Source organism: Balaenoptera borealis (assembly GCF_965194805.1).
Source record: "Balaenoptera borealis genome assembly, chromosome: 14".
Taxonomy (NCBI): Eukaryota; Metazoa; Chordata; class Mammalia; order Artiodactyla; family Balaenopteridae; genus Balaenoptera; species Balaenoptera borealis.
The window spans coordinates 80,642,562-80,667,718 of record NC_138875.1 but is presented as its reverse complement, the minus strand read 5'-3'; the positions used below and the strand labels follow the sequence as shown (position 1 = coordinate 80,667,718).

The 25,157-nt window shown below is 40.5% G+C and overlaps 1 protein-coding gene across 7 annotated transcripts in view; it reads left to right on the top strand.

The window, feature by feature from the left end:
- The window catches only part of TAOK3 (TAO kinase 3), a 182,109-nt gene extending 157,688 nt beyond the window's left edge, over positions 1-24,421 (top strand). For all 7 annotated transcript variants that reach the window (XM_082355888.1, XM_082355886.1, XM_082355885.1 and 4 more), the window contains 7 exons: positions 1,551-1,787; positions 3,489-3,617; positions 7,244-7,447; positions 15,047-15,286; positions 16,823-17,035; positions 23,017-23,199; positions 24,225-24,421. In XM_082355888.1, coding sequence (XP_082212014.1) covers positions 1,551-1,787; positions 3,489-3,617; positions 7,244-7,447; positions 15,047-15,286; positions 16,823-17,035; positions 23,017-23,199; positions 24,225-24,386 — 1,368 coding nt within the window. In that variant the 3' untranslated portion in view covers positions 24,387-24,421. The remainder of the gene's footprint in view (positions 1-1,550; positions 1,788-3,488; positions 3,618-7,243; positions 7,448-15,046; positions 15,287-16,822; positions 17,036-23,016; positions 23,200-24,224) is intronic.
- The last annotated feature ends 736 nt before the right edge of the window (positions 24,422-25,157 follow it).

Here is a 25,157-nt window from a genome sequence, read left to right as displayed (position 1 = left end):
CCTCTTTGGTGATGCTATCCCTTTTTTTTTTTTCTTTGTCTTGAAGTATCTTCTGTTCTTACTCCTCATCCTTAAAGAAGATTGTCCTTTAGAAAAGAGAAATGAATATAAGAAACCTAGTGTTAGGTTCAGCTGGAAAGGTTTCAAAGTTTGGCTTATGTTTAATGGTATACTTTGATAATACTATCCAGTTACAGAATAGTACTCTCTTGATAGTAAGGACTCAGTCTAGTATGCAGGGATACCTTCTAAAAAGAGCAAAGAAACAAACTGTTCTTTGTACAAAATGCACTTTGACCCACAAACTGAAAATAGTAGAAAGAATTAATAGCAGCATGAAAATTTCCGGTAAAACTTGTTTGAGAGTTAGGTTGGGGAGAAGTGTCTGATAGTAGTAGATCAGAGTGACTGAATTACTTAGTGTAAAACAAAACTAAAGTGATAATTGTGTAATTAAGGTTTTCTACTAAAATAGGGATGATTAGAAGGAGGTGAACAGGACAATAATGAGGGGTCGTAAATTAAAGAAAGGACTGGAAAATCAGAAAAGGTTTAATAGAAAGAAACAAGAAATGCCGAAATTTATATTTGCAATCTTCCGTTTGTTGGATATTCACTTGAGAATGGGTTAAGGAAAAATTACTAAGGAAAGTAACCATCCAAAAATCATAGAAATCTTTTCTCCTCTTTAGGAGACCACGTGACTGTATATAATTTGTTAATATCACCTTTGTGGGGAAGGGGAGGAAGGAGACAGATGATTTAAAAGGAGGGAGCTCGCTCTCACTCTTGCTCAGTTCACGTTAAGAATCGGAAACAAATCTTGTTCAAACTATTTTAAAGGATATTCAAGATTCCTATGACTGTTAGAGACGTGATCTTTAAAAAGAAACAAATAAGCAATATGCTATAGTGCAGCGCTTCCCAACCAGAGGGATTTTGCCCTCCAGGGGACATTTGGCAATGTCTACAGACATTTTTAATATTGTCTTGACTTGGGACATGCTACCGGCATCTGGTGGTTAGGCCAGGGATGCTGCTAAAAATCGTACAATGCACAAGATAGCCTCTCAAAACCAAGAGTTATCTGGCTATTGTCAGTAGTGCCAAGGTTGACAAATCCTGGTGTAGTGGAAATAGCATGGCTCTGGAATCAGACAGAAATGGGTCTGCATCCTAGCTCTAATGCTTATTAGCTACGTGACCTTCAGGATATACATTATGATATATCAAAAATGTGTAAGTATATTTTTGCTGAATGAATATATTAATTCCCTTAAGTCTCAATTTCTTCATCTATAAAATGGTGATGTTAACACCTACCTTATGAGTGAATAGAATGAATAAGTGAATGAGATGGTTTGTAAGATTAGAGATAATATAAAGAGCACCCAACTCAGTGCCTGGTACATGTGAGTGTTCAGGAAATGGTAATTAAATTGATGGTGACAGTGAGAAATAAAATTATGCCAGAGGGTCCTTCTGCTTTGCCTGAAAGTTTCTCTTCCACGAATCTGGTTACCTGAGTTCTGTTCCCCAACCCAAACCAGGTTACACGACAGATCCATGAGCATGAGCAGGAGAACGAGTTGCGGGAACAGATGTCAGGTTATAAGCGGATGCGGCGCCAGCACCAGAAGCAGCTGATCGCCCTGGAGAATAAGCTGAAGGCTGAGATGGACGAGCACCGCCTCAAGCTACAGAAGGAGGTGGAGACACATGCCAACAACTCGTCCATCGAGCTGGAGAAGCTGGCCAAGAAGCAAGTGGCTACCATAGAAAAGGAGGTCAGTATGCACACACATGCCCTCCTGCCACAGCCAAGCCAAGCCTGTTCCCATCAGCAGCATCCTGTGAGCTGGAGCCGGGAGTGGTGTGCTTTTGGGGGATGGAGGGACAGTACTGCTTTGGGGAAGGGGGTCCAGGTTTTATGGGGCTACTTAAAATTGTCATTAAAAGTTAAAAGAGTAACTGAAAGTATATATTGCATTCTTGGCCGTTCAGATATATTCTGAGCATCAGTCCCCTGATGGGGGTGTGATACACGTAAAAAGAACCAAAATGCTTCTATCCTGTGGAAACTTGCACCACTCAGGTCTGTTACTGTGCCTGCCTCACCCACAGTCCTCTTCAAAAGAAAACTGCTCTACGAATAGTCCCTTTTAGTGGCGATAATCCCTGCCTACAGCTGATTGGACTAGGGATAGGCACCTGACCAATGACAGCAAGTAATTGATCTGGCTACTGCTTGGGTCTTCTAGGGACCATCTCTCTTCCCCATCCAGGTTCTAAACTAATTTTAAAAACAGACAAGAAGGTAATGCAGATTGAGTCAAAATATCACTTTATTACTGATAAATATTAGATAGGAGAAGTGATTTATATCTGAATGGAAACAGGCCTAATAATACTGAACAAAATTAAACAGACTTGCCCACCTAGGCACTGGCAGTGCTAAACCAGTTGCCTTCCCCACCCCTACCCCCCATGAGACTTACATAGTATGGAAAAGCAGGGGTGAATCTGTGCTCCCTGGGGTTGGAGTGGCTGGGGACAGGGTGCCAGGAGTGTTTCAGTAATTACGCTCTCTCTCTATGTGGAAGGAAACATCAGAATTGTAGAAGCATTCCCCCAAACAGTCATCAATCTATGAGGCAGTCTGGCGTGAAAACCTCTGCCCAAACAGGGACGATGTTAATTAAATAAACCAGTCAGAGTCTTTCTTGGGAATTTGATTTGGTAAATATGTGGAAAGAATTGTTCATAATGGAAAAGTTGTTGATAATAGAAGCTAAAGGTGAAAAGATACATAGAAAGAACCATAAAGCATACTTCTCTCTATTCCCTAAGTATCTCATCGTACATATGTGCTTCGTCTAGATGGTTCCCTGAAACTTAGATTTGGTCGCTTTCTTTTGATTGGGTTATCTTTTGTTTTGTTTTCTATCCATTTAGGAGCCCCCAAAATGTCCTGATATCCAACTATTGTGGATTATAGTAGATGCCTCAGAAAGCAAAATGTCATTAACTTTGCCGATTATACTAAAGATGACCCCATTCAAAAATCTGATAGTTGAAATAACCAACTAAAGAGTTAAATTCTTGGAAAAAAACTGGCCAGTCATCGTTATTTATCCATTTTTATAATTTAACACTTAGGCTACCAACAATATAATAAAAATCTTTTATTATAATCCTTAGTTCACCTTTTATACCATGTATTTTGTATGTGTTCAGTAAAACATGTTTATGGTTTATCTTCATGTTTTTCCCATAATTGGGAATATATTTTTCACTGGTAAAAACTTCAATTTTTTTTTTTCTTGTCTGTTTAAGATACAGGAGAATCAAATCAGGCATTTACTTATCTGTGTTTTAATTGTTTGTTCAGAAATACTTTTGGACTCTTTTAATGCATTCGAGAATATAGACAGCTGAATTCTGTGTGAAGAACAATTCATACTGTATTACATTTGTTATTTTATCAGGCAAAGGTAGCTGCAGCAGATGAGAAGAAGTTCCAGCAACAGATCTTGGCCCAGCAGAAGAAAGACTTGACAACTTTCTTAGAAAGTCAGAAGAAGCAATATAAGATTTGTAAGGAAAAAATAAAAGAGGTAAGAATACCGATATTTTGTAGTCATCAAGTTGCCATTAGAATGGCTGGAACTTAAAATTTATTCATCTTACATTGTGATCAATAGTGTAACCCATTGATTCTCAAACTTTCCAGTAGAATCACCTGAAGTGGCTATTAAAACAGATTGCTAACCCACCACTAAATTTTCAGATGCAGTGGATGTGGGGTGAAGTTTGAAATGTGCATTTCTAACAAGTTCCCACGTGATGCTGATGGTGCTGGTCCACGCACCACACTTCAGGAACCATTGGCCTAACTCTAAACCATTCATGCCTACTTCTGGTTTGTTCTCCACACTTCAGCCTGTGGTCTTTTCAAACCATGAGTCTCATCATATCACTTCATGATTTTAATATTCATTGGCTTCCCATTGCTCTTAGGGTAGATCAAAATACTAGAAGTCGATATGTGGTCAGCTACCAGCCTCCCCTCCACTCTCATCTCACACCAACGTTCCCCCAACCTGCTTACCCCGCCCCTGACTTAGTGCTGCTTCTGCCACTGTGGTCACTTTTGGTTCCTCAAACGCGTCAAGCTCTGACCTTCTCCACGGTCTTTGCTCACACTCTTTCTTCCACCAGGGTGCTCTCCCCACCCCCACTTCCAGTCCCTTCCCAACCTCCTTGTAAGACTAAGGATTGTTTATTAGTACCATAACTTAAATTTCACTTCCCCAGGGAAGCCTTTTCTTGACTGCCTTGACCAAGACAGGTGCTTCTGGTTTTACAACACTAATTTTCAATCATATATATATGATTGGAAAAATTATATATATTTTTTAGTGATTATTTGAGCTATTTTACCCTACTAGACAGTAAGCAATAAGAGAAAAGACCATGTCTTTTTTTTTTTTTCTTTTTTTGGCTCATGACTGTATCCCTGTGTCTGGTACATGTGAATATTTGATAAATGAGTGACTGATTCTTGACTGTTTGGTTGAAGACCTCTAGTGGACTTAGAGAGTCCCCTTGAGGAATTGCAGTTTGATCTGAAAGCTCAAATTTCTTCACTTCTCCTTTTACCAGTACTTACAGGTGAATTGCCTGCAGTTCCATAGACTTCCTCCTCATGAGACTTAGGACTTCTTATTTGTGGACTAATAGTGTATTAAGGTTTAATAGAATTCAGATGGGACATTGACTTAGTGTATGAAATCATTCATTTGAGCTCATATTCTAAGTTAACAATATGGGACTTAGCAAGATTCCTCTCCAATTCTTTTTAAATTAGGAAGTGAAAGCAGGCGGGTTGGGGTGAGCCTCAGGATCTCTTGCCCTGCCCAGATGAATCACTGGTAATTGTTGGAACCAACAGAAATTTGTATCTGCTCCGCACTGCCAGAATGGAAAGAATCTCTGACACTGTAAGGTCTAGAAAACCAGGTTGTAGAGAGAAATAGCCAAACCAAGAAGATTCACATGCTCTCCATTTTCTTTTAGTTATTATTTGATCTTGATTATTATATCATAATAGAAAGATGTTGCTGGATCACAGAGATAACCTTGATTTTTCAATAAGAAATTTTGGAATTTTCTCAACTGAAGATATTCTTATTTCTAACTCCATGTGTTCACTCATGCTCTGGAGGCCATACTTTATGGCTGTAGCCACTATTTTGAGCATTTGTACCACTAAGGTATTTGGAGATTTCCATGAACTCCATCTTTAGAAGGTTTTCCCACAGAACAGCATTCAAAAGTTCCCACTCTGTCCTCAGGAATAGGGCTATTTTTGGTTCACCATACTCAGATTTATGAGTTTGAGAGACCACACGCCTAAACGTACAAGTCCTTCAACATGCTCATGGAGAAAAACAAGGCTACACCCAATTTAAGATCACCTCTATAAGCCTTTCTATGCAAAGCTAGTATTACTCCTTATGAAGTAAAGCTTAGTTCAGACTATTGGAAATGGCATGTATGTTTAGATATTGATATAAAAGGTATTGTCCTTGGGATGACAAAACAATATCCGTTACCCCTACTGTTGATAGATAACAGGGGTGTGGGCAATACAGAATGATGAATGGTCCAAAAATAATCTTTCCTTGATTTTGGAGTGAATTTTTATGATCGTCTTTGAATTTGGGTGTGCAACATAGTGGTTAATGCCAAACCTAGGATTGAAGTCACGGCATCAAGAGATGAGTCCGCCAGCCTTCCTGTGGTGATCCCAGCTTACTCCGTGCTGGAAACAGCTCTTGCTCTCATTGATTCTAATATTTCACTTGAGATTTCACTGGAACAGGAAAGTTGAATGTTGATTTACAAAGACTTCTTGGCTAAGTGCAAAAACAATCTAAATAGTGTGTGATGGCCACATCACAAAACATCAAGTAAAATAGGTATTAGTAATTAAAGGAGATTTCAACTGAGTAGTTAACCAAGTATTATAGGTCCAGCTTGTGGGTGTGAACAGTATGAACAAAGAGGGGTGCCCTGTACTTTCTCTAAAAGTGGTCTTCTTACTTTCCCCATAGACTAACATCTTCTTAACTGTTCTGATTTATTGCTTTCTTCCCTTTACCCATATGGTCTGAAACAATTATGAACTTTGTCCTTTTGAAAATATAGGTGGTGTATTTACCCTCTAATATCAAATAAAGAATGCTCATTCCTGAAATTCAAACTAGTGACATTTGCAGCATTACCTCCTGTCTGTGACATCTGCCTACTTCTCTCCATCTTGTCACCACCTCCTCTGTCTAAGCCCCGATCGTCTCTCGCCTGGACCTTTGCAATAGCTTCCTAGCTGTCTCCGTGGACGTGCTCTTGCCTCCTTCATTCTGTTCTCCACGTGGCAGCCAGAATCGTCTTTTTCAAATGCGCCTGATTATGACACCCCCACACGTATATAAAATGCGTTTCCCCTGTGCTAAAGCTCAACGCCCTTGACCTGGCCTGTAAGGTCCAGTAACAGTCCTGCCTGCCCGTCCAGCCTCATCTCATGTCACGCTGCACCACCCACCTTGGCCTTCTCTCAGTTCCTTGATCGTACCATGTTTCCGTTAACCCACCCGAAGGGTTTTGCTCAGGCTGTTTCCTCTGCCCAGAGTATTCTTCCCTCTCCTTTCTCACTGGTTAATTCTTACAGATTTTTCAAATTTCAGCTTAGCTGAAATTTTGTTACCAAGATCAAATATTTTTTATTCAGCATCCTTTGAACCAAGTACTTCAGCTGCACGGTAGTTATCATGGTAATCTTCAGTTCGTTTCTGTGGTTCTTTGATTGATTTTTGATTCTAGACTATAAAGCCCCATGGTGGCAGACACCATATTCTTTTGCTCACCGTTGTATCCTTGTGCCTCGCACAGTGCCTGTTGCACGATAGGAACTCAATAAGTGTGTGTTGATTTAATGAGTGAACTCATAATTCTGAGCATGAGAAGCCAAAGACATGAAAACTAACAAGTCTCCCTCTCAATTGATAAGAAAAAAGGGAGGTGAGGGGGAGTGTGTGTGCAACACCAAGCCTTTCTGACCTTACATTCTCAGTTGCTTTCAAAATAATTTAATCTGCATTGCAATGAGCTATTGTATTTCTTTTTGCCTGATGAGACTGGCATGTTTTTTTGGCTTTTGTTTTTGTCTGCTTTTGTAAAGGAGATGAATGAGGACCATAGCACACCCAAGAAAGAAAAGCAGGAGCGGATATCCAAGCATAAAGAGAACTTGCAGCACACACAGGCTGAAGAGGAAGCCCACCTTCTCACTCAGCAGAGACTGTACTACGACAAAAACTGTCGTTTCTTCAAGAGGAAAATAATGATCAAGCGGCATGAGGTGGAGCAGCAGAACATTCGGGAGGTATTTATCTTGTTCATAACCGCTGCCACTGACTTAAAACAGTAAGCCTTGTGAGGATCGTGGCCGGGGTGTTTTGTGCATTCCTATGTCCTTAACCTGTGCAGGCGTCAGTGCAGTCAGTGCCTGACACAAAGTAGATATACAGAAGTGCCAGGGAATGAATCTACCACTGCTAGGAGAAAGCCCATTTATAGAACAAGGAATCAACCTTTTCCAAATAAATGTAACAGAATTTTCTTGAACACCTATTATAAGCCATAGCATGCAGTGGAGAATCAAAAGAAGTAGAACAGACAATGTTTGCTTTTAGCCTGTTTGTCAAAGACTTGCGTTTTTGTGACTCTCCATGAAACACTTAAATAACATAATGGTGCTCTACAGTTATGTTAATTCATTCCGTCATCCAGCACTTACGGAGTGCCTTCTTTGTGCCAGGCACTGTGCTAGAGATGCCAGGGCTATTGAGAAGCCATCCTCCCTGCCTTCAAGTAGCCCTAAGTCTAAGAAGGGAAACAGACATGTAACAGACTAATTACAATGTAATGTGTTAGGTTTAGTAATACATATAAATAAACTCTCACAGGCATATAGTCATGAAAGGGCTTGGAGGATTCCGTGATTGATGGGGAGTTGAGTGTTCTGGGTGTGTGGAGTGGAGTGTCAGAACAGGAGTAGTTGGAAGCAGGATGGAGGGCCTTGATTCTTAAGGCAAGACTTTTAGATTTCTGCCTGAAGGCAGTTGCATGGGCATGAGAGGGTTTTAAGCAGAGGAATGACAGTGAGAGTTCTTTGTTTTGAAGAATTATTGCCTCAGTGTGAGGGTAGCCTAGAGTGGTGAGAAGTAAAGTACACTGAGGTCAGTTAGGACGCCCTTTCTCTAGTTCCACCTGGAAGAAACAGTGAGGATAGAGATTAGATCTGAGTGACATTTCTGAAGCAGAACTGACAGTAATTCAAACCAAATGCTGTGAGAATTTCAGAAGAAGGAGGAGTCAAAAATGAATTCAGAGTTTCTAATTTGGGAAATTGGACGAATATGATGTTATTCACTGAGATGAGGAATACAGAATGTGAATCGGTTGCAGATGCAAAGTTCAATAGGAAATCATTGTGACCTGGAGTAATCCGAGAAGCCCTCAAATGAGCTAGCACATTGGTAGAAACATCGAAGTTGGATAAATATCAAGTGTTAGCCTGCATGAGGGAAACAAGCCCTTCAGGCACATTTAATGGGAATGTGAATTGGTGTAAGCTTTTTGGAGAGCAGTATTCAAATGGGAGGAAAAAAGGGTGGAGCAAACTAAAATTTATTGAACACATATAATCATGGGCCAGGCTCAGGCTCTATCTGTGTTATCTCATCTTATTGGAAGAGAGAGAAACTAAACATTTTCAAGCCAGGCAGTGAGTGATATGGCTAAAATTCTACTTTACAGAGATTAGCCCAGTTTGGTGGTAATGCACAGATTGATTAGAGCGTGCGTTGTCAATGGGGGCAATATTGCCCCCCGCCGGGGAGGCTGTTAAAAATGGGTTCTTGTGGGGGAGGGGGGTCTTAGGTATTACAATGGCTTGTGCCCCTGTGAAGGGCCATAGTACATGAAAAGCTATACAGTGTATCTGTGGTGTTAACGTTTCAGTGGTGAGGATGATCTGGGAAGGGGGAAGTCTAAAAAGGCTCCTGATGGGGACAATAATAGGGGAAAAACAGGTTGAGAAACATCAATTAGAGGGAAGAAACTAGAAGCAAAGAGATCAGGTGGTAGGAATAGGGTATAGACAAAGATAGTGGTGGTAGCTGGCAAAAGAGAGATGGGTTTTAAACATTTTGAAGTATAAAATAAACAGGACTTGGCATACAGTAGGATATGAGAGAAAAGATGAGGGTAGAATCAAAGTTATTTCTAGGGTTTAAGACTTGGGGAAATGTAGATTTGGGCAGAAACAGAGAAGCTTAGAGAGAGGTATTGATAAGAAACTGATTAATTCAGTACGACACAAGTTGAGTTTGTTAGAAGGCTAAAAAGTCCAAATCAAAAAGTCCAATAGCCAGTTGGAAACAAGGTATTTGGGATTCTTTTTCGTCTGGCAATTATTATTTTTATTCTAGTGTCATGTATGCGGAAGAAGTCCGAAGCTAAGGGGGCAATTAGTGCCAATAAAAGCTATAGAAGATAATTATTCCCCAAAATGATAGAAACTACATTCATGACTTCATAAGTATCAGGTTCTAACCAATGAAGTGAACAATAACTAACTATACCAAGGTTTATTTCTTAAGAGTCTAGATTTTTTTCTTTGTTTAGTCTTATTCCAGAGCTGCCTCAGTGAAAATGTTCAAAGGTATTTTTCTTCTATTTACAAAAGTAATAAAAGAACATTGAAAAAAGACAAATATAGAAAAATACTGAGTAGTGAAAAGTGCTTGATAATCCCATCCCACCCATTTTCTACCCTGAGACAGTCACCATTAGTTTGGCAGATATATTTCCCGATTTTTTCAGGTATGCATGTATATACACGAACAGCTTATATATTATATATAACTTTAACTTTACAAAAATAAGATTACATTAGTACCAGTGGGTTTATTTGATTTGCAAGCAATAGAAACAAACTCTGGCTGACGTAGCATGCAAAGGAATTTATTGGAAGGATATGGGGTAGATGACAGAGCTGAAGACCCAAGCTGGAAAAGGTGAAGAATCAAGCTGGGAAAGCAGCTTCTGTGACCTAAAGGGCAAGAGCTAATGGACATTCCTCAAGACACTGCCATTTGGATGTACCTCCTCCAACCATGTTTCATCTTTGTATCATTTCTGCTTAAGACTCAAATTCCTAGGAGAGAGAGGACGTGATTGGGTAATGTGCTTATTCCCTTACTCAGTAGTGTCTCTGACTCCAGATAGGGCGGGGTAGCTTCTCAAGCAAAAAGAGGAGCGTGCTGACACAGAAGGGGAGATGGGTACTGAACCTACAAAAATGTCCGCTGTACCGTCTCATAACTCTCTTCTTTTGTATTTTTTTCATTTACTATCTAGGACATATAACTCTGCCTCATTCTTTTTAACCATCAGTAGTATTTGGGGCGGGGTGGTATGGCTATAGAATAATTTATTTAATGAGATACTTCTCGGTGGATATTTTGTTGAAGTTATGCAATATTACTAACAATGCTACAGAGAACATCTTTGTATACATCTTTTTACATGTATGCAAGTACTTTGTAGGATATAGTATTCTCAGGAGTAGAATTTCTGGGTCAGAGTGTATATACCTAAATTTTTAATAGATATTGCCAAATTGCCCTCTAAGGGTTTATAACTCCCACCAGCAAAGACTACCTATTTTCCTCTACCTTTGCCAAAACTGAGTATTACCAGTCCTTTTCGTTAATGAAAACATTTAAAAGGATCACCATAGGCTGAGTTGAGCCCCTTCTTCTATCATCACTACACACAGATGCTCACTATTTTCTAACCAGTTATACAACTAAGAACTGAAGCTAAGAAAGTATTAAATGTCATACGCTAACAACATCTCCACTTAAATTTTGAATTCTAGTTCTTACTCAGTGTCGGTGGGCATGAACACAAAAATTTTGATTTGAGTCAGATCACTTGCTTTTAAAGAAGTCAATTGAAACTTAAATAGAATGCTTGGATCGTGGTTGGGAAGGGTTTATTAGGGGATACACCCTGGTTCCACATCTTACGCAGGAGGTAGGTTCAAATAATGTGTATGGAAATGTGTTTCTTGGCCATGGTGTATGACCATGGCCGTATGTTGTATGTATGTTTCAACCCTAAGCTCACACCCAGCCTGGCGAGGTGCTCACTGTATGTGATGTGGGCAGGGGAACGGGAGCCACACGCCTCTCATCTCACGCTCCCTCCAAGGCATATATGCATGGAATGCACTGGTGGGCAGAATCACCTGTACCATGAAATTTGTTCTTGTGTTTTTGCTCAACTCATTTTATTGAATGTGTATAAGCTAGAAGTGCATATGATGTGGCTCTACTGTATATTGTGTCATTTGTACAGATGAAGCAACCATTGCATGGTGTCCAGATAGAGCAGAGGAATATTCTTCAGAATATAGTATTCCAGACTGAAAAAGCATAAAACAAGAAAACATAAGCCATTCATTCGAACATTTTTAGTGGAAAATATTGAAAATCTAAAAACCTGAGTTTTAGCCTCAGTTCTACTTTATAGAAATTATATGATCTTGTGTTAGCCTCTCAATTCCCAAATGCTTTACTATCATATATAAAAGGGGTAAATCCTAACAATTCTTTTTTTTTTTTTTTTTTTTTATTTATTTATTTTTGACTGTGCTGGGTCTTCGTTTCTGTACGAGGGCTTTCTCTAGTTGCGGCAAGCGGGGGCCACTCTTCATCGCGGTGTGCGGGCCTCTCACTATCGCGGCCTCTCTTGTTGCGGAGCACAGGCTCCAGACGCGCAGGCTCAGTAGTTGTGGCTCACGGGCCCAGTTGCTCCGCGGCATGTGGGATCTTCCCAGACCAGGGATCGAACCTGTGTCCCCTGCATTGGCAGGCAGATTCTCAACCACTGTACCACCAGGGAAGCCCCCTAACAATTCTTAACCACTGCATAGGGTTGCAACTAGGATTGAACAAGATATATGAAATCACTTTAAAAATTGAAAGCACATTACACATTATTATGTAGGTACAGCAGTGGGCTCTTAATAAGCTGAATAATGTTTTTATCCCATGGTGTAAAATATTATAGGCAGCTTACCAACTTACATCTCAGCAACTCAGATGTATGAATTAAAGGTAATTAATTAAAGGTAATTTCTATTGCAATTGTAATAGAAAAACCATTTCAGTATCATGTTTCTGTCACTTTTTAAATAGTTTATAAAATCTAGATTTGTTATTATATGCCAGATATTCACTTCTGAATACAGAAAAATAATAATGACATTTATATATCCCGAAGCATTTTCTTATGGTCTTTTCTTTCATCTTCACAAGAATGGTAGTTCACAATGTGTACTACTGATATTATCCTCACTTTACACCTGAGGAAACTAAAATGTAGATTTAAAGTCTTGCCCAATGCCATACATAATGAGTCAGGGGAAAAGCTGCAACTGACTCACACCCTGAATCATTTTTCCATTGATTCTCAAACTTTAGTATATATCAGAATTACCTGGGTGGCATATTATGAACTCTGGTTTCTTCCAGGTAATTTTGATGCAGGTATTCTTTGGACAACATCCTGAAGCATTCCATTAAACACAAAGAGAAGCATTCGTTTTCTTCTGAAAGTGTTGTTTGCTTTATATCTTTTTTACCCCCTGTGAGTTTCTGGGCTCTGGACAGCTCAGACTCAGTTTGAAATTCTCCATTTAAGAAAATGTGTGAAAAAAAAAAAAAAAAAAAGAAAGAAAATGTGTGGAATGTATAAATGCCCAATATTGGGACTCCTGGTACTCAAAGGTTGAATATGATAGAGTGATCTAGGAACAGAATCTTCTGCCATTGAAAGGGCTTTCCTTGGTTTTAGTCTCTGAGAAGAGCTCACCATCCTTTGGTGCCACCTAGGGGCCGGTTAGTAATTTTTAAAAGAAGACATTTGATGGTCCAGGTAAGGAAGGAAAAGAAAAACGCGGGAGAGGATTGGGGGAGATGCTCTAGAGATTATGTTTTACTCCTTATAACAAACGAAATGGCATTTATACTTCAGATATTTCCCCACTAGAAAATAAGCCTTGATGGGGATGTACTTGTTCACTGCCCCATTCTTAGTGCTTAAAACAGTGCCTGACACATAGGAAGTATTCAACAAATGTTTGTTGAATGAATAAATAAATGAATGATTAACAACTTTGCTCCAGTAACAGATGCTGTGCTGTTTAAAGGACTTCTCTCCAAATGGATGGAAGGCTCAAGTATGCAAGATATTCTCAACCATGCCAGTACACAAATGTTACTGATATCTCTATGAAAATGATCTTGCATTTTCTCCCATAGCGGATGCCATTGGAAAAGAGAGGCACCCTATTGTTCTGATTTAAAGTTCAGCTCAAGGGCTTTCTCCTTTCCTTGCCCTTCTTAACTAGTAGTAATAACACCCTTTTCGGAAATCTTACAGCATAAAATCTTCACCTCTTTTATCCACTTAATCACTTCCAACCTTGCACTTTTTAAAAAAATTTTACACATAAAACTTATTTCCCTGTATTAATCAAGCTTCTTTTGTTTGCGTGTTACTGAAATTTATTTGAGCTGGCTTAAACCAAAACCAGGGGGTTTGCTACAGAGATATAGGAATGTTTCATAAAACCCAGTAGCAGTCATATAGGTGGACCTACAAGGAGAGCTTAGAACCAGTCAGGAACTTGGGCATCAATATATTCCCTGCACTTCTTTCTTTCTTTTTCGTTCTTCTTGCTCTGAAGCCCAGCTTTCTCTGATCCTCAGCCCTCATAGCAACGGGTGGCTACCACATATGTCGTTTTTATATGCCCCTCAATTCTAGCCACACATGGAGATTAACTGTCCCTGAATCCAAATTCCCAGGAGAGAAGATAGATTGATTCAGTTTGCTGTGAGCTGAGGATATACTTCAATAAATGTCTATTACAGTTCCCTGTTAGAGTGTTAGCAAGTTGAGCACCGAGTGATGGCTTAGTAAATATTTTTATGTACCCAGAGCGCACATGGTTCAGATCTTTGATACAGTGCCATTCAGGAAATATTCTTGAACTGGGAAATGAAAAAATTTCACCCAACGTACTCCCTCTTTTTTTTTTTTTTTTCTGGTTTCCTTTCTTTCCCCCTTCGATAAAAGAGAGAGAGAAAGACATGAGTAAAACTGGGAGGAGCAGAATGATTAGATCTAGAAATGACCAAACAGGCAGTAATGGAAAAGATGAAAGGGGAGAGATCTCATCTGCTTTTTCCCAGTGAGCCCTGACCTCTGAGATTTTGAAAAATACGTAGTTGGCCTACTTCTGATACATGGAAAAACAGGGTGTTTCCCGGAAAAACAGGAACACTGCAGACATTATCAGTTTAATCCAGCGATTCTCAACTCTGACTGCATATTAGATCCACCTAGAGAACTCTTAAAACTATTGACGTCAGGGTCCCACTCCAGACAGTTATCAGAATTTCAGGTTATAGGACTTAGGCATCTTATGTTTTAAAAGCTTCCTCACATGATTGTAATGGGCAACCAGCCAAGATTGAGAACCACTGGCCTAACTAAAGAGACACTTATTTAGACCCATGCATAACACATCACCTAATTAAGATTCACAGCAGCCCTGTGAGATAAGAAGGGGTCAGGTAGAATTACAGTAATCCCATTTTACGGGTAGAGTAGTTGTGGTGGCTGTGAAGTTGCCCAACTTGAAAGTGGTGGATCCACATACAGAACCTCTGTCTCCAGGGATTGTTCATCTAGTCTCATTAAGTCATGCTGCCAAACACTAATGGGCTTAATTAAGAGACAGTTAATAGTGCCATTCCTTGCCATCCCTCACCGAGTGGTGCCTTCCCTCCAGTTTGCCTCCATTCATCTCTCTCCGTGTATCTTTTCTTCCTGAATGCAGGAACTAAATAAAAAGAGGACACAGAAGGAGATGGAGCATGCCATGCTGATCCGGCACGACGAGTCCACCCGAGAGCTCGAGTACAGGCAGCTGCACACATTACAGAAACTCCGCATGGATCTGATCCGGCTCCAGCACCAGACTGAACTGGAGAACCAGCTGGAGTACAATAAGAGGCGAGAAAGGGAACTGCACAGAAAGCATGTCATGGAACTTCGGCAACAGCCAAAAAACTTAAAGGTGAGAGGAAATTTCCCGATTTATGCTCCAGGACACAGCCAGGTTGGATCGATGGTTCCTACACCTGGATGACTGTCAGAGTCACCTGGGAAACTTCGTAAAATTACAAATTTCAGGACCCCATAGCTACTGAATCAGAATCTCCAGAGTCTGGGTATAACAGACTCCTAAAGAGATGTTGCGGGGCAATATGATCTCTCCATTTCTTCTTTGTATCCATTATGCAATTTCTCTGACCCCTTCATGACCTTCCCTCTCTAAAATTATAACACATGGACTAATAGCTGTCCATGGTTCTAATCCCAGGAAATGAGGAAGTTACCTAACAGTAATATAGCAGATAAATTGTATCAGTCATGCCAGTCAGATAATTGGTTGTAGCTACCTTGAGTGCTATTCTATTGAGAAAGACTCTAAAGCCACATCCACACTTAGTAAGGAAAAGTATGATTTATTAGTGACATCTGTTCTGGGCATGGGAATTGGTAGTGATATGCCAGACATTTATTATCCCTGCACTAGAAATATGGAACTCCTTTGGCCTGCACTACCTCCAGAGAATTTTAGCTGACTGCTAATTAACAAGCTATATGGACTAAGCCATTGCTATTTGTCAAGGGAGTCACTGTCAATGTTGACAAAGATATAAGGCCAACGTCAACCGCACTGGCCTTCTTCCTCTCTAGCCAGATCCTAACCTGTCTAATTAGTGATCCTTGTCATCAAAACCCCTCCGTGTGTTCATGAAATGTACATGTGACTATCAGGCAACTTGATGGAATGCCTTCTGGGCTTATAATAGTAAACCCCACCTTATCCTTGCCAAAATGCATAGTTGATATTGCTACATGCAAGTAGTGGAAGTGGGTTATGATGTAAAGTATGATCCAATGTTGCCCTTTATTGATTTTTCAAGGAAACACAGAGCAGTGAGAGATGGCTTATACATTGCCATCCCCTTTCTTACTTGGAAGTGGAGGAAAACAGTTAAAAGGGGGTGTGAGGGACAACAAACAATAGAAGACACTGAAGATTTTGACTAGGAAACAACTGAAATAATGAGCAAGCTTTTAACATACTAAGCTTCATAGTATTCCAGAGTCTTCTTAGAGTTATGATCTTGTAACAATTCATTTTTTAAAATCTATTTGTAAATTCAAAACTACTTCTATTCATTTGATATAAAACCAAAGTATTTTAGGGAGGGTGGGAGGGAGGGAGACGCAAGAGGGAAGAGATATGGGAACATATGTATATGTATAACTGATTCACTTTGTTATAAAGCAGAAACTAACACACCATTGTAAAGCAATTATACTCCAAAGATGCTAAAAAAAAAAAAAAAAAAACCAAAGTATTGATAGAGTTAACACCTGTCTGTGACACATGTATTATTTTCATTATTACTGACTAGTAATGTGGGTCACTGCACCAAAAGACAGTTGGTTTCAGCACCTATATTGTATCATGAGAATGGAAGGCTTTCTGTGTTTACTAATGTGTCTTTATTTTCCTTTTGTCACTTCTTCTATACAGGCCATGGAAATGCAAATTAAAAAACAGTTTCAGGACACTTGCAAAGTACAGACCAAACAGTATAAAGCACTCAAGAATCACCAGTTGGAAGTTACTCCAAAGAATGAGCACAAAACAATCTTAAAGACACTGAAAGATGAGCAGACGAGAAAACTTGCCATTTTGGCAGAGCAGTATGAACAGAGTATAAATGAAATGATGGCCTCTCAAGCGGTAAGTGGTTAGGTTCGGTGCCACGGCTTCAAGAGCTTTGGGAATCAAGAAAATTCAAGATCCAGCCTTTTGGTCCCAAGATGATTCTTGCACACATTTAGGATATTGGTGTTTTTCTGCCCAAAGAACTGAAGGAAATGACGACGCTGAATAAAGCCAAGCCAGAGCGGATACTTGCTGGAGTGTGTCTTATAAGATGGAACTCGAGGAATAACATGCTAAATCAGACCTGTGGCACATAGGGACTTTGAGGGCAAGATGTGATAGATATTGCATGTAATATCATACTCTCATTCATCAAAGATTGCACAACTAATGTCAGGCACAAATGAATAGACACACAGACACATTCATTCAGTAAACTTTTACTAAACATCTATGCTCAGCCCTCTGCTGGGCTCAGAGATAGAGTGATGAGCTAGAGAGACGACAGTGGTCCCTGTCCTCACACTTCTGTCAGTCAAGTAAGGAGGTCAGATAATTAAGCAATAAAAATAAAACGTAAAAGTGCTTTGAAGTGGGAGGTGCCAGGGGCTATGGGAGGATGAGTAGGAACAACTAATCTGGTCTAGGGAATGCTTCCCTGCAAGAGCCAAGAAGCATGAAGGAATTTATTGAAGCAAACAGGTTCCATGGAAAAGGGCCTACACACTTTTCCAAAAGATGGATAGTGTACATTTGGGGACTGAAAGAACTTTGATATGAGCCCAAAGTTCAAGGAGGAGGATTGTGGGAGCCCAAAATGGAGAAGTCATAAAGGTCTTGGCAGCCAGGGATGGGAGGTTGCCTGGTAATTCAGTGAAGATTTCACAAGGAGATGAATCTTAAAGGGTAATAGCTGATCAGACAAGCAGAAATGGAAAAGTTATTCCTGGCAGATGATACAGTATATATGAAGACTCAAAGGCCTAAAAGAGGATGGCACGTTTGAGAAACAATGAGTAGTTGATATGGCAGGGGTATAATGGGCAGCTGGTGGATAGTCAGGGGTCAGAGCCTCAAAAGCTGGGAGTGTGGACATTATTCTATCAGCAATACAGAGCTGCTTAAGCCTGTTTTAAGAAGGAAAGTGACAGTATCAGATGTGTGCTATAGAAAGATACTGGCAGTGATGTGGCAAATATAGGTAAAGAGACCTGTTAGGAAGCTATTATAATAGTCCAGGAAAAAAAAAAATGAAGCCGTGAACTAAGAGAGAACATGCTAATGGAAGTGGTGAGAAGGGAGAGAAGGATTTGATAAATATTTAGGAGGTAGAATAGATAGAACTTAGGGACCAATTTGAGAGGTAGGTTTGGTAACAGTGGAACAGGTCATCATTTTACCAAGATAGAAAAGTGGAAGGAGGGGTGAGTTTGGATGGATGTCTAGAAGATACTTGACTCATTATCTGAGCTCTGTGGGTATCTAGGTAGAGAGGTACAGAGATGGAAATCCGTAGTTCAACAAGGTGTCAGGATTAACATCAAAAAGTTAGTCATTGTTATATGGGGGCAGTTGTAGCTATTCGGAATACCTGAGATCTCCTACGGATAGGAGATAGTATTAAAGAGGAAGAGGACTCGGGACAGAGTTGTGGGCGTCAACATTTGAGGGCTGAGTAGAAGGTGGACCAAAGAAGATGAATAGCCAGCAATATGGAAGGGGAACCAAAGAGAGTATGTCACAGAAGCCAGAACAAAAGTTTCTAGTTGATGATTTCAAATGTTGCAGAGAGACCATTTGGGCCCAGCAGTGGCTTTGTCCATTGTTTGTCACAGACAGTGGAGTGGTGGAAATGGAAGACATTCTAAGTAGATTGAAAAAGTGATTATAAAGTGAGATAGAAACTGTAAGTGAGACTGCTTTCCCCAGATTCTTGTCAGTGAAAAAAAGGAGAAAGAGAGCTATAGCTAGAGGAAGAGACAGTTAAAAGAGGTCTTCGATTAACTGGGAAAGGCTTAAACACGTCGTTAGCTGAGGATCGGAGCCAATCTATTTCATTCATTCATTCATTCATTCATCCAATAAGTATTTATTGAGTGCCTCTACTGTGCCCCAGGCATCCAGGAATACTGTGGTGAATAAGACTGTCATCGATCGTGTCTTCATGGAATCTATAGAAGAGTGGAGGAAACAGACGTTGGAGAAGTCTGTGTATAACAGCAGAGCAAGGGCAGTGTGCCCACAGAGTGTAAGCCAAGAGAGCTAGGCTGGTCTGGAGAGTCAGGAAAGGCCTCTCAGACACAGTGATTCTTTAAGCTGCAGTGTAGGGAGCACATTCTAGGCAAAAGGACTACATTTGTAAAGATGGGAAAGACCATTGCACTTTTAAAGAGCTCAAAGAAGTCCATTGTGTTTGGAATATAGAGAACGAGGAGGAAACTAACATAAGAATAGGATGAGAGGGGTAAACGGGGACAAGATCATATAGGGGCTTGTAAGCCTTCTTAAGAATTTTGATCTTTATCCTAAAAGCAGTGAGAAGCCATTGAAGAGTATTAAGGAGGAGACTGACATCAAATTTGCATTTTTGAATGATCACTCTGGAGACACGTGGAGAATGGCCTGGGAGTTGACAAGAGTGGGTGTAAGGAGATCATTTATAAGGTTGCTGCCTTTACCTGGGTGTGAGGGGGTGGTGGCCAGACTCGAGAGGGGACAGTCAGGATGAAGCAGAAAGTGACTCAATTTGAGAGCTAGGCAGGAGGTGGGACTAGGAGCATTTAGTAACAGATTGAATGTGGAGAGTGAGATAGTGAGAATGACTCCCAGTCTCTAGTTTGAACAAAATGGTAGATGGTGCCATTTATCTATATGGTAAAAAAGGAATTGGAGATTGGGAAAGTGGGAAGGGAAATATGATTAGTTAATATTAATCATGTTGAGCTTGAGGCTGGGAAACATCCAGATGCAGATACCTCGTGTAGAGTGGATAAGCTAGCCTGGACCTCAGAAGAGAAGTCTGAAATAGAGGTGTAGATGTGGGAGTCATTTGCATAAAGATGGTAATTGAAGCCTTTGGAATAGATGAGATTCCTTAGGAAGGGAAGTTAGAGGGAGAAGAGCGCCCATGACAGAGCCCTGAGGAACACCCACATGTAATGGCCCAATAAGGTAGGGAGTAGCTGGAAAAGGAGAGGAGGTGGGGGGGAAACCGAAAGGGTGTGGTGTCTCAGAAAACAAGAGAGTTCAGGAAGGAAGGGGCAGTCCACGATACCAGATGTTGCTGGGAGGACAGGTAAGATAAGGACCCCTCCAGGGTGGTCATCAGTGACCCTCCTGTGAGCAATAGACGGGAAGGTGTAGGAACAGAATGAGGAGTGCAGACAGGGGTTAAAGGTAAGGAGAAGGGGAGAGAGTTGGTAGGGACATAAAGGTGGATGGGATTTTGGTTTTGTTCATGTTTGTATTCTCAGCATCTGCTACAATGCCCGGCATACAACAGGTGCTCAATGAACGTTATGTAAGATGCAAGAGAACAGGATCAGGAGTATAGGTTCATGATTGCTCTTGAATAAAAGGAAAGAAATAACCCTTCCTTCTGAGGCAGGGAGGAGATAAAAGTACAGATGATAATTACGGCAGTCCTTTACTGCCCGCTTACCACGTGCCAGGCACTGTTGAATTTTATAAGTGTTATCTCATTTCATTTTTGTGAAACCCCTTTGACCTTTGAAGTAGTTACTTTTTTAACCCTAATTTACCTGTGAGGAGACTGAGGTTTATTGAAGTCAAGTCACTTGCTTAGGGCAAGGGTTGGCAAACTTTTTCTGTAAAGGGGCAGGTGGTAAATATTTTAGGCTTTGTGGACCAACAGAGTCTCTGTCACAACTACTCAACTCGGCTATTGTAGTACAAAAGCAGTCATAGATAATATATAAATGAATGAGTGTGTCTGTGTTCCAGGAAAACTTCATTTACAAAAATAGGCAGCAAGCCAGGTTTGACCCTTGGTCCGTGGTGTACCAACTCTTGACTTAGAGGGTCACTTAGTGGTACGTAGCTAGTGGTGGAGCTACAATTTGAAGCCTGTTTGGGGAGACCGTGTAAGCCTATATGCCTGGCCACTACTACATTATGCTGCTTCTATCACATCCTTTTCTTGAGTTTAATCCAATAGAGGGAACAGACATGATATTTACCTATACTTTTATAAAACTTTTTAATGGATTTGGTATGTGCAACTTTGGGGGGGTGATGAATACCAAATACTGGAATATCCCCTGATTTCTAGACTGGCACTTCTTTAGAGTCAGAGCTGGTACAGAATAACACAGTTACTGACATTAATAATAGAAAGCCAGAAATAAGAGAAGATGGGGGTGTTTCAGTGGTCTAAATTGCCTGTAGAATGAGCCTCTCACCCACTTGGCCAGGGCTTATAACAATTAACCAAGCCAAGTAGAAAAGAATAGAGTTTCGTTCCCTTTATTGGTCAGAAACCTCCCATATCAAGAGGAAATCGATAACAATCTCCTTGGGAGCCAGTAATCCCTTCGGCATTTATCTGTGAAGCTGTTGTTGCTGCAGCCTGACTGTTCATTGTGTCTAGTGTCTCTTCTCCCTTCACTTCTCATTGGGAAGTGAGAAGAGCAGCATCCTCTCTAGTGGATTTTAGTGAAAGCTGGTTAGGGTTAATTATTAGAAAGTACCTTGGAAATATGATTCCATTATTTATTTTGTGTTCATTTGACATAGTATATTTCTCCAAAGCACTAAAGAAGACACTATGCAAATAACTTTCTAAAACTATTCTAATAACATTTCAAAAAGTCATAATCAAGATATTAAGAAATGTTATTAATTGTCACAAATTGTACAGAAGAGGGAAGGCAGCGTAAGGTGGAGAATAGGTATCTTGGCAAAGTGGTCTCAACGGAAACATGCAGATATACTCAGGGTAGACAGAACTGTCTAATTCAAGGGTTCTAATCTCATAGTTCCCAGCTGAACTGAGGGCCTGCTAAATCTAGACCAAACCAAGTCTGGTGGGACAGGAGGGTCTTCATCCCTGAACACAGTCCTGCTAATGGCCCTAAATCTTCAGCTGTGCTCATTGAAAGGCTGGCATTTCTGCTGGCTGGCTTGGTCCATTCCCTACACGGGATCAGTATCCTGGTGTGTAATACAAAGTACAGGTGCCACAGGGAGCAAGGGAAAAACTTTATCTGGATTTCACTGCTTCAAACCAGAATACGCCCCGTAAGATTATCAAGGCTACCTTCTGTGGGGAAGAAATTTTGAACCACTTGAGTTTTAGATGGCTGGCCATAAGGATAAAGTATAGCCAATGTTATAGGGACCAACTTTACGTGCTAGGAGCGTAATGGTACTGTGGTATTCCTCAAATGCTATGGAGATTAGACTCATTTTTTTAGAGCTAAGGATATCTAAATGTATAATAGTTTGGGGGTTAAAGATATCTAAATATGGAAATGGTTAGTCAAAATAATGATAACACCGGCTATTTACTGACCCTTTGGTATACATCAGGAACTATGCCTGGGATTTTATATGAATTCTTTCATTTAATCCTCACACCAGTCTTAGACAATAGGAACTATTATTGTTATTTTCTTGAGATGAAGAAAATGAGACTTGGAGATGTTAAGTAACTTGCCAAGGTAACACACCTAAGTGAATGGTGGTGCTGGAATTCCAGCTCAGGAGTCTGCCTCCAAAGCCCACAGGCTTAATTACTGGAGTGTGGACCTTCCTGACTCCTGCTAATGTGGTTTTAAGAAAACCAGGTTTCTTTAAGAAAAGAATGTTTTTGTTTTCTTAAGAAAGAATGTTTTAAGAAAAGGAAGTGTTTTTAGAACTTTGTAGCCCATTGGGCAGAATGTACTATTTTTGATTCCTAACTCTGAAGGTACCCCCCACCGAACATCTGTTTTTCTGAGAGACCTGTTTCAGTCCAAACAAGGAAGCCTCTTCCAGTAGTCACCAAGTTCTGTAAGCTAGGAGCGAATCACACTGTATGTCTTCTGTACCCGCAGTTACGGCTAGATGAGGCTCAAGAAGCAGAATGCCAGGCCTTGAGGCTACAGCTCCAGCAAGAAATGGAGCTGCTCAATGCCTACCAGAGCAAAATCAAGATGCAGACAGAGGCACAACATGAACGTGAGCTCCAGAAGCTAGAGCAGAGGGTGTCTCTGCGCAGAGCACATCTTGAGCAGAAGGTATGAGCGTGTTGTCAAGGGTCCTGTACCGCTGGGTAGAGGATGGGCGTGGCTCTGCCTGTGTACCGGGCGATTTAACAAAGGCGCTGTTCCCCTCGTACCTGCTTTGTTACTCCTGGTGCCCCTGAGAGGTAGGCGTAGTCCCCATTCCACAGGCAGGACACTGAGGCTCAAAAGGCTTAATTAAGTTACTTGCATAAATCTGATCCCACAGCCTAAGTTCTCTCTATTACTCTGCTCGGAAACCTTCCACCTTCACAGCCTGAGGACTGACACCGGTTACTGGGTAGTTGATTTGACATATGAAAGGTACTGTGAGTTGATAGCGTGGCCACTAAATGTCATGAGGAAGCCAAATACAGATTTGGTTTTTATTCTCAGCTATTTCTAAACCAAAAGAAATCACGAGCAGAGCTCTTTAAAAAAAATTTAAATGAAGAGAGGCTGATATTGCCACACATAATAAATGATATCAGAATTGAAATATTCATTGCTTTAGAGATTGCTGAGGAATATGAAGTAGAAAAGATGTCATAAAGCGTCTCAAAGCTGTTAAGCATGTATTTGCTTAACCAGTTATTCATGCTTTCTTCTGGTAGTTCCCAGAGATCAACGTGAGAGACTATTTTCCCAGCTCCTGCTCTAGAACTAAATTGCTAATGACCCAGGGGGCTTTGGGCTCTCTCTGGGAAAGCAGCACAACTTAATTGTGCTCGAGTGTCTTTTAGCTTCTCCCGAGCCATCTCCTGCTGAGACAGGACAGTGACCTAGATTGGCCCAGCTGCTTGGCTTGCTAGAATGGCAGTGCTGGCCCCAGGTGGCCCCAAACATTTTTATTCTTGTGAGAAAGTTTTAAATGTGATGGATTAGACACACAACACTTATCACAGGACTCTCCCAGCCTGCCCCAGACTAGTTTACTCGTAGTTCCTCCATGTTTGCGTGTCATCTGTGTGCATGTATGTGTACATATATGCCTGTGGGGACTCCTTTCCATTAAGAACTGTTCATTGTGCTTATTTCAGATTGAAGAAGAGCTGGCTGCCCTTCAGAAGGAACGCAGCGAGAGAATCAAGTACCTATTGGAAAGGCAAGAGCGAGAGATTGAAACTTTTGACATGGAGAGCCTCAGAATGGGATTTGGGAATTTGGTTACATTAGATTTTCCTAAGGAGGACTATAGATGAGATTAAATTTTTTTGCCATTTACAAAAAAAAAAAAGAAAGAAAGAAAACAAAAAAATTCAGACCCTGCAAAACCACATTCCCCATTTTAACGGGCGTTGCTCTCACTCTCTCTCTCTCTTACTCTTACTGACATCGTGTCGGACTAGTGCCTGTTTATTCTTACTCCATCAGGGGCCCCCTTCCTCCCCCCTCCCGTGTCAATTTTCAGTGCTGGCCGAAACCTGGCCATCTCTTCTATTCATAGTACACGTCACAGTATCGATGTGATTCAAAATGTTTCAGTGAAAACTTTGGAGACAGTTTTAACAAAACCAGTAAACCAACAACAACAAAAAAGTGGATGTATATTGCTTTAAGCAATCACTCATTACCACCAATCTGTGAAAGTAAAGCAAAAAAATAATAATAATAATAATAATAAATGCCAAGGGGGAGAGAGACACAATATCCGCAGCCTTACACCTTAACTAGCTGCTGCATTATTTTATTTTATTTTATTTTTTTGGTATTTATTCATCAGGAATTAAAAAAAAACAAAGTTTTATTAAAGATTGAAAATTTGATACATTTTACAGAAACTAATTGTGATGTACATATCAGTGGTGACATATTAATACTTTTTTGGGGAATAGGGGGTGGGTGGGGTGAAGAGATCTTGTGATTTTTAAGAACCTGCTGGCAAGAGTTTAACTTGTCTTGAGCATATTCTGATTGTATCATAATCATTTTCTGCTGTTGCAGAGGATGTGAATACACTTAAGGAGCTCACA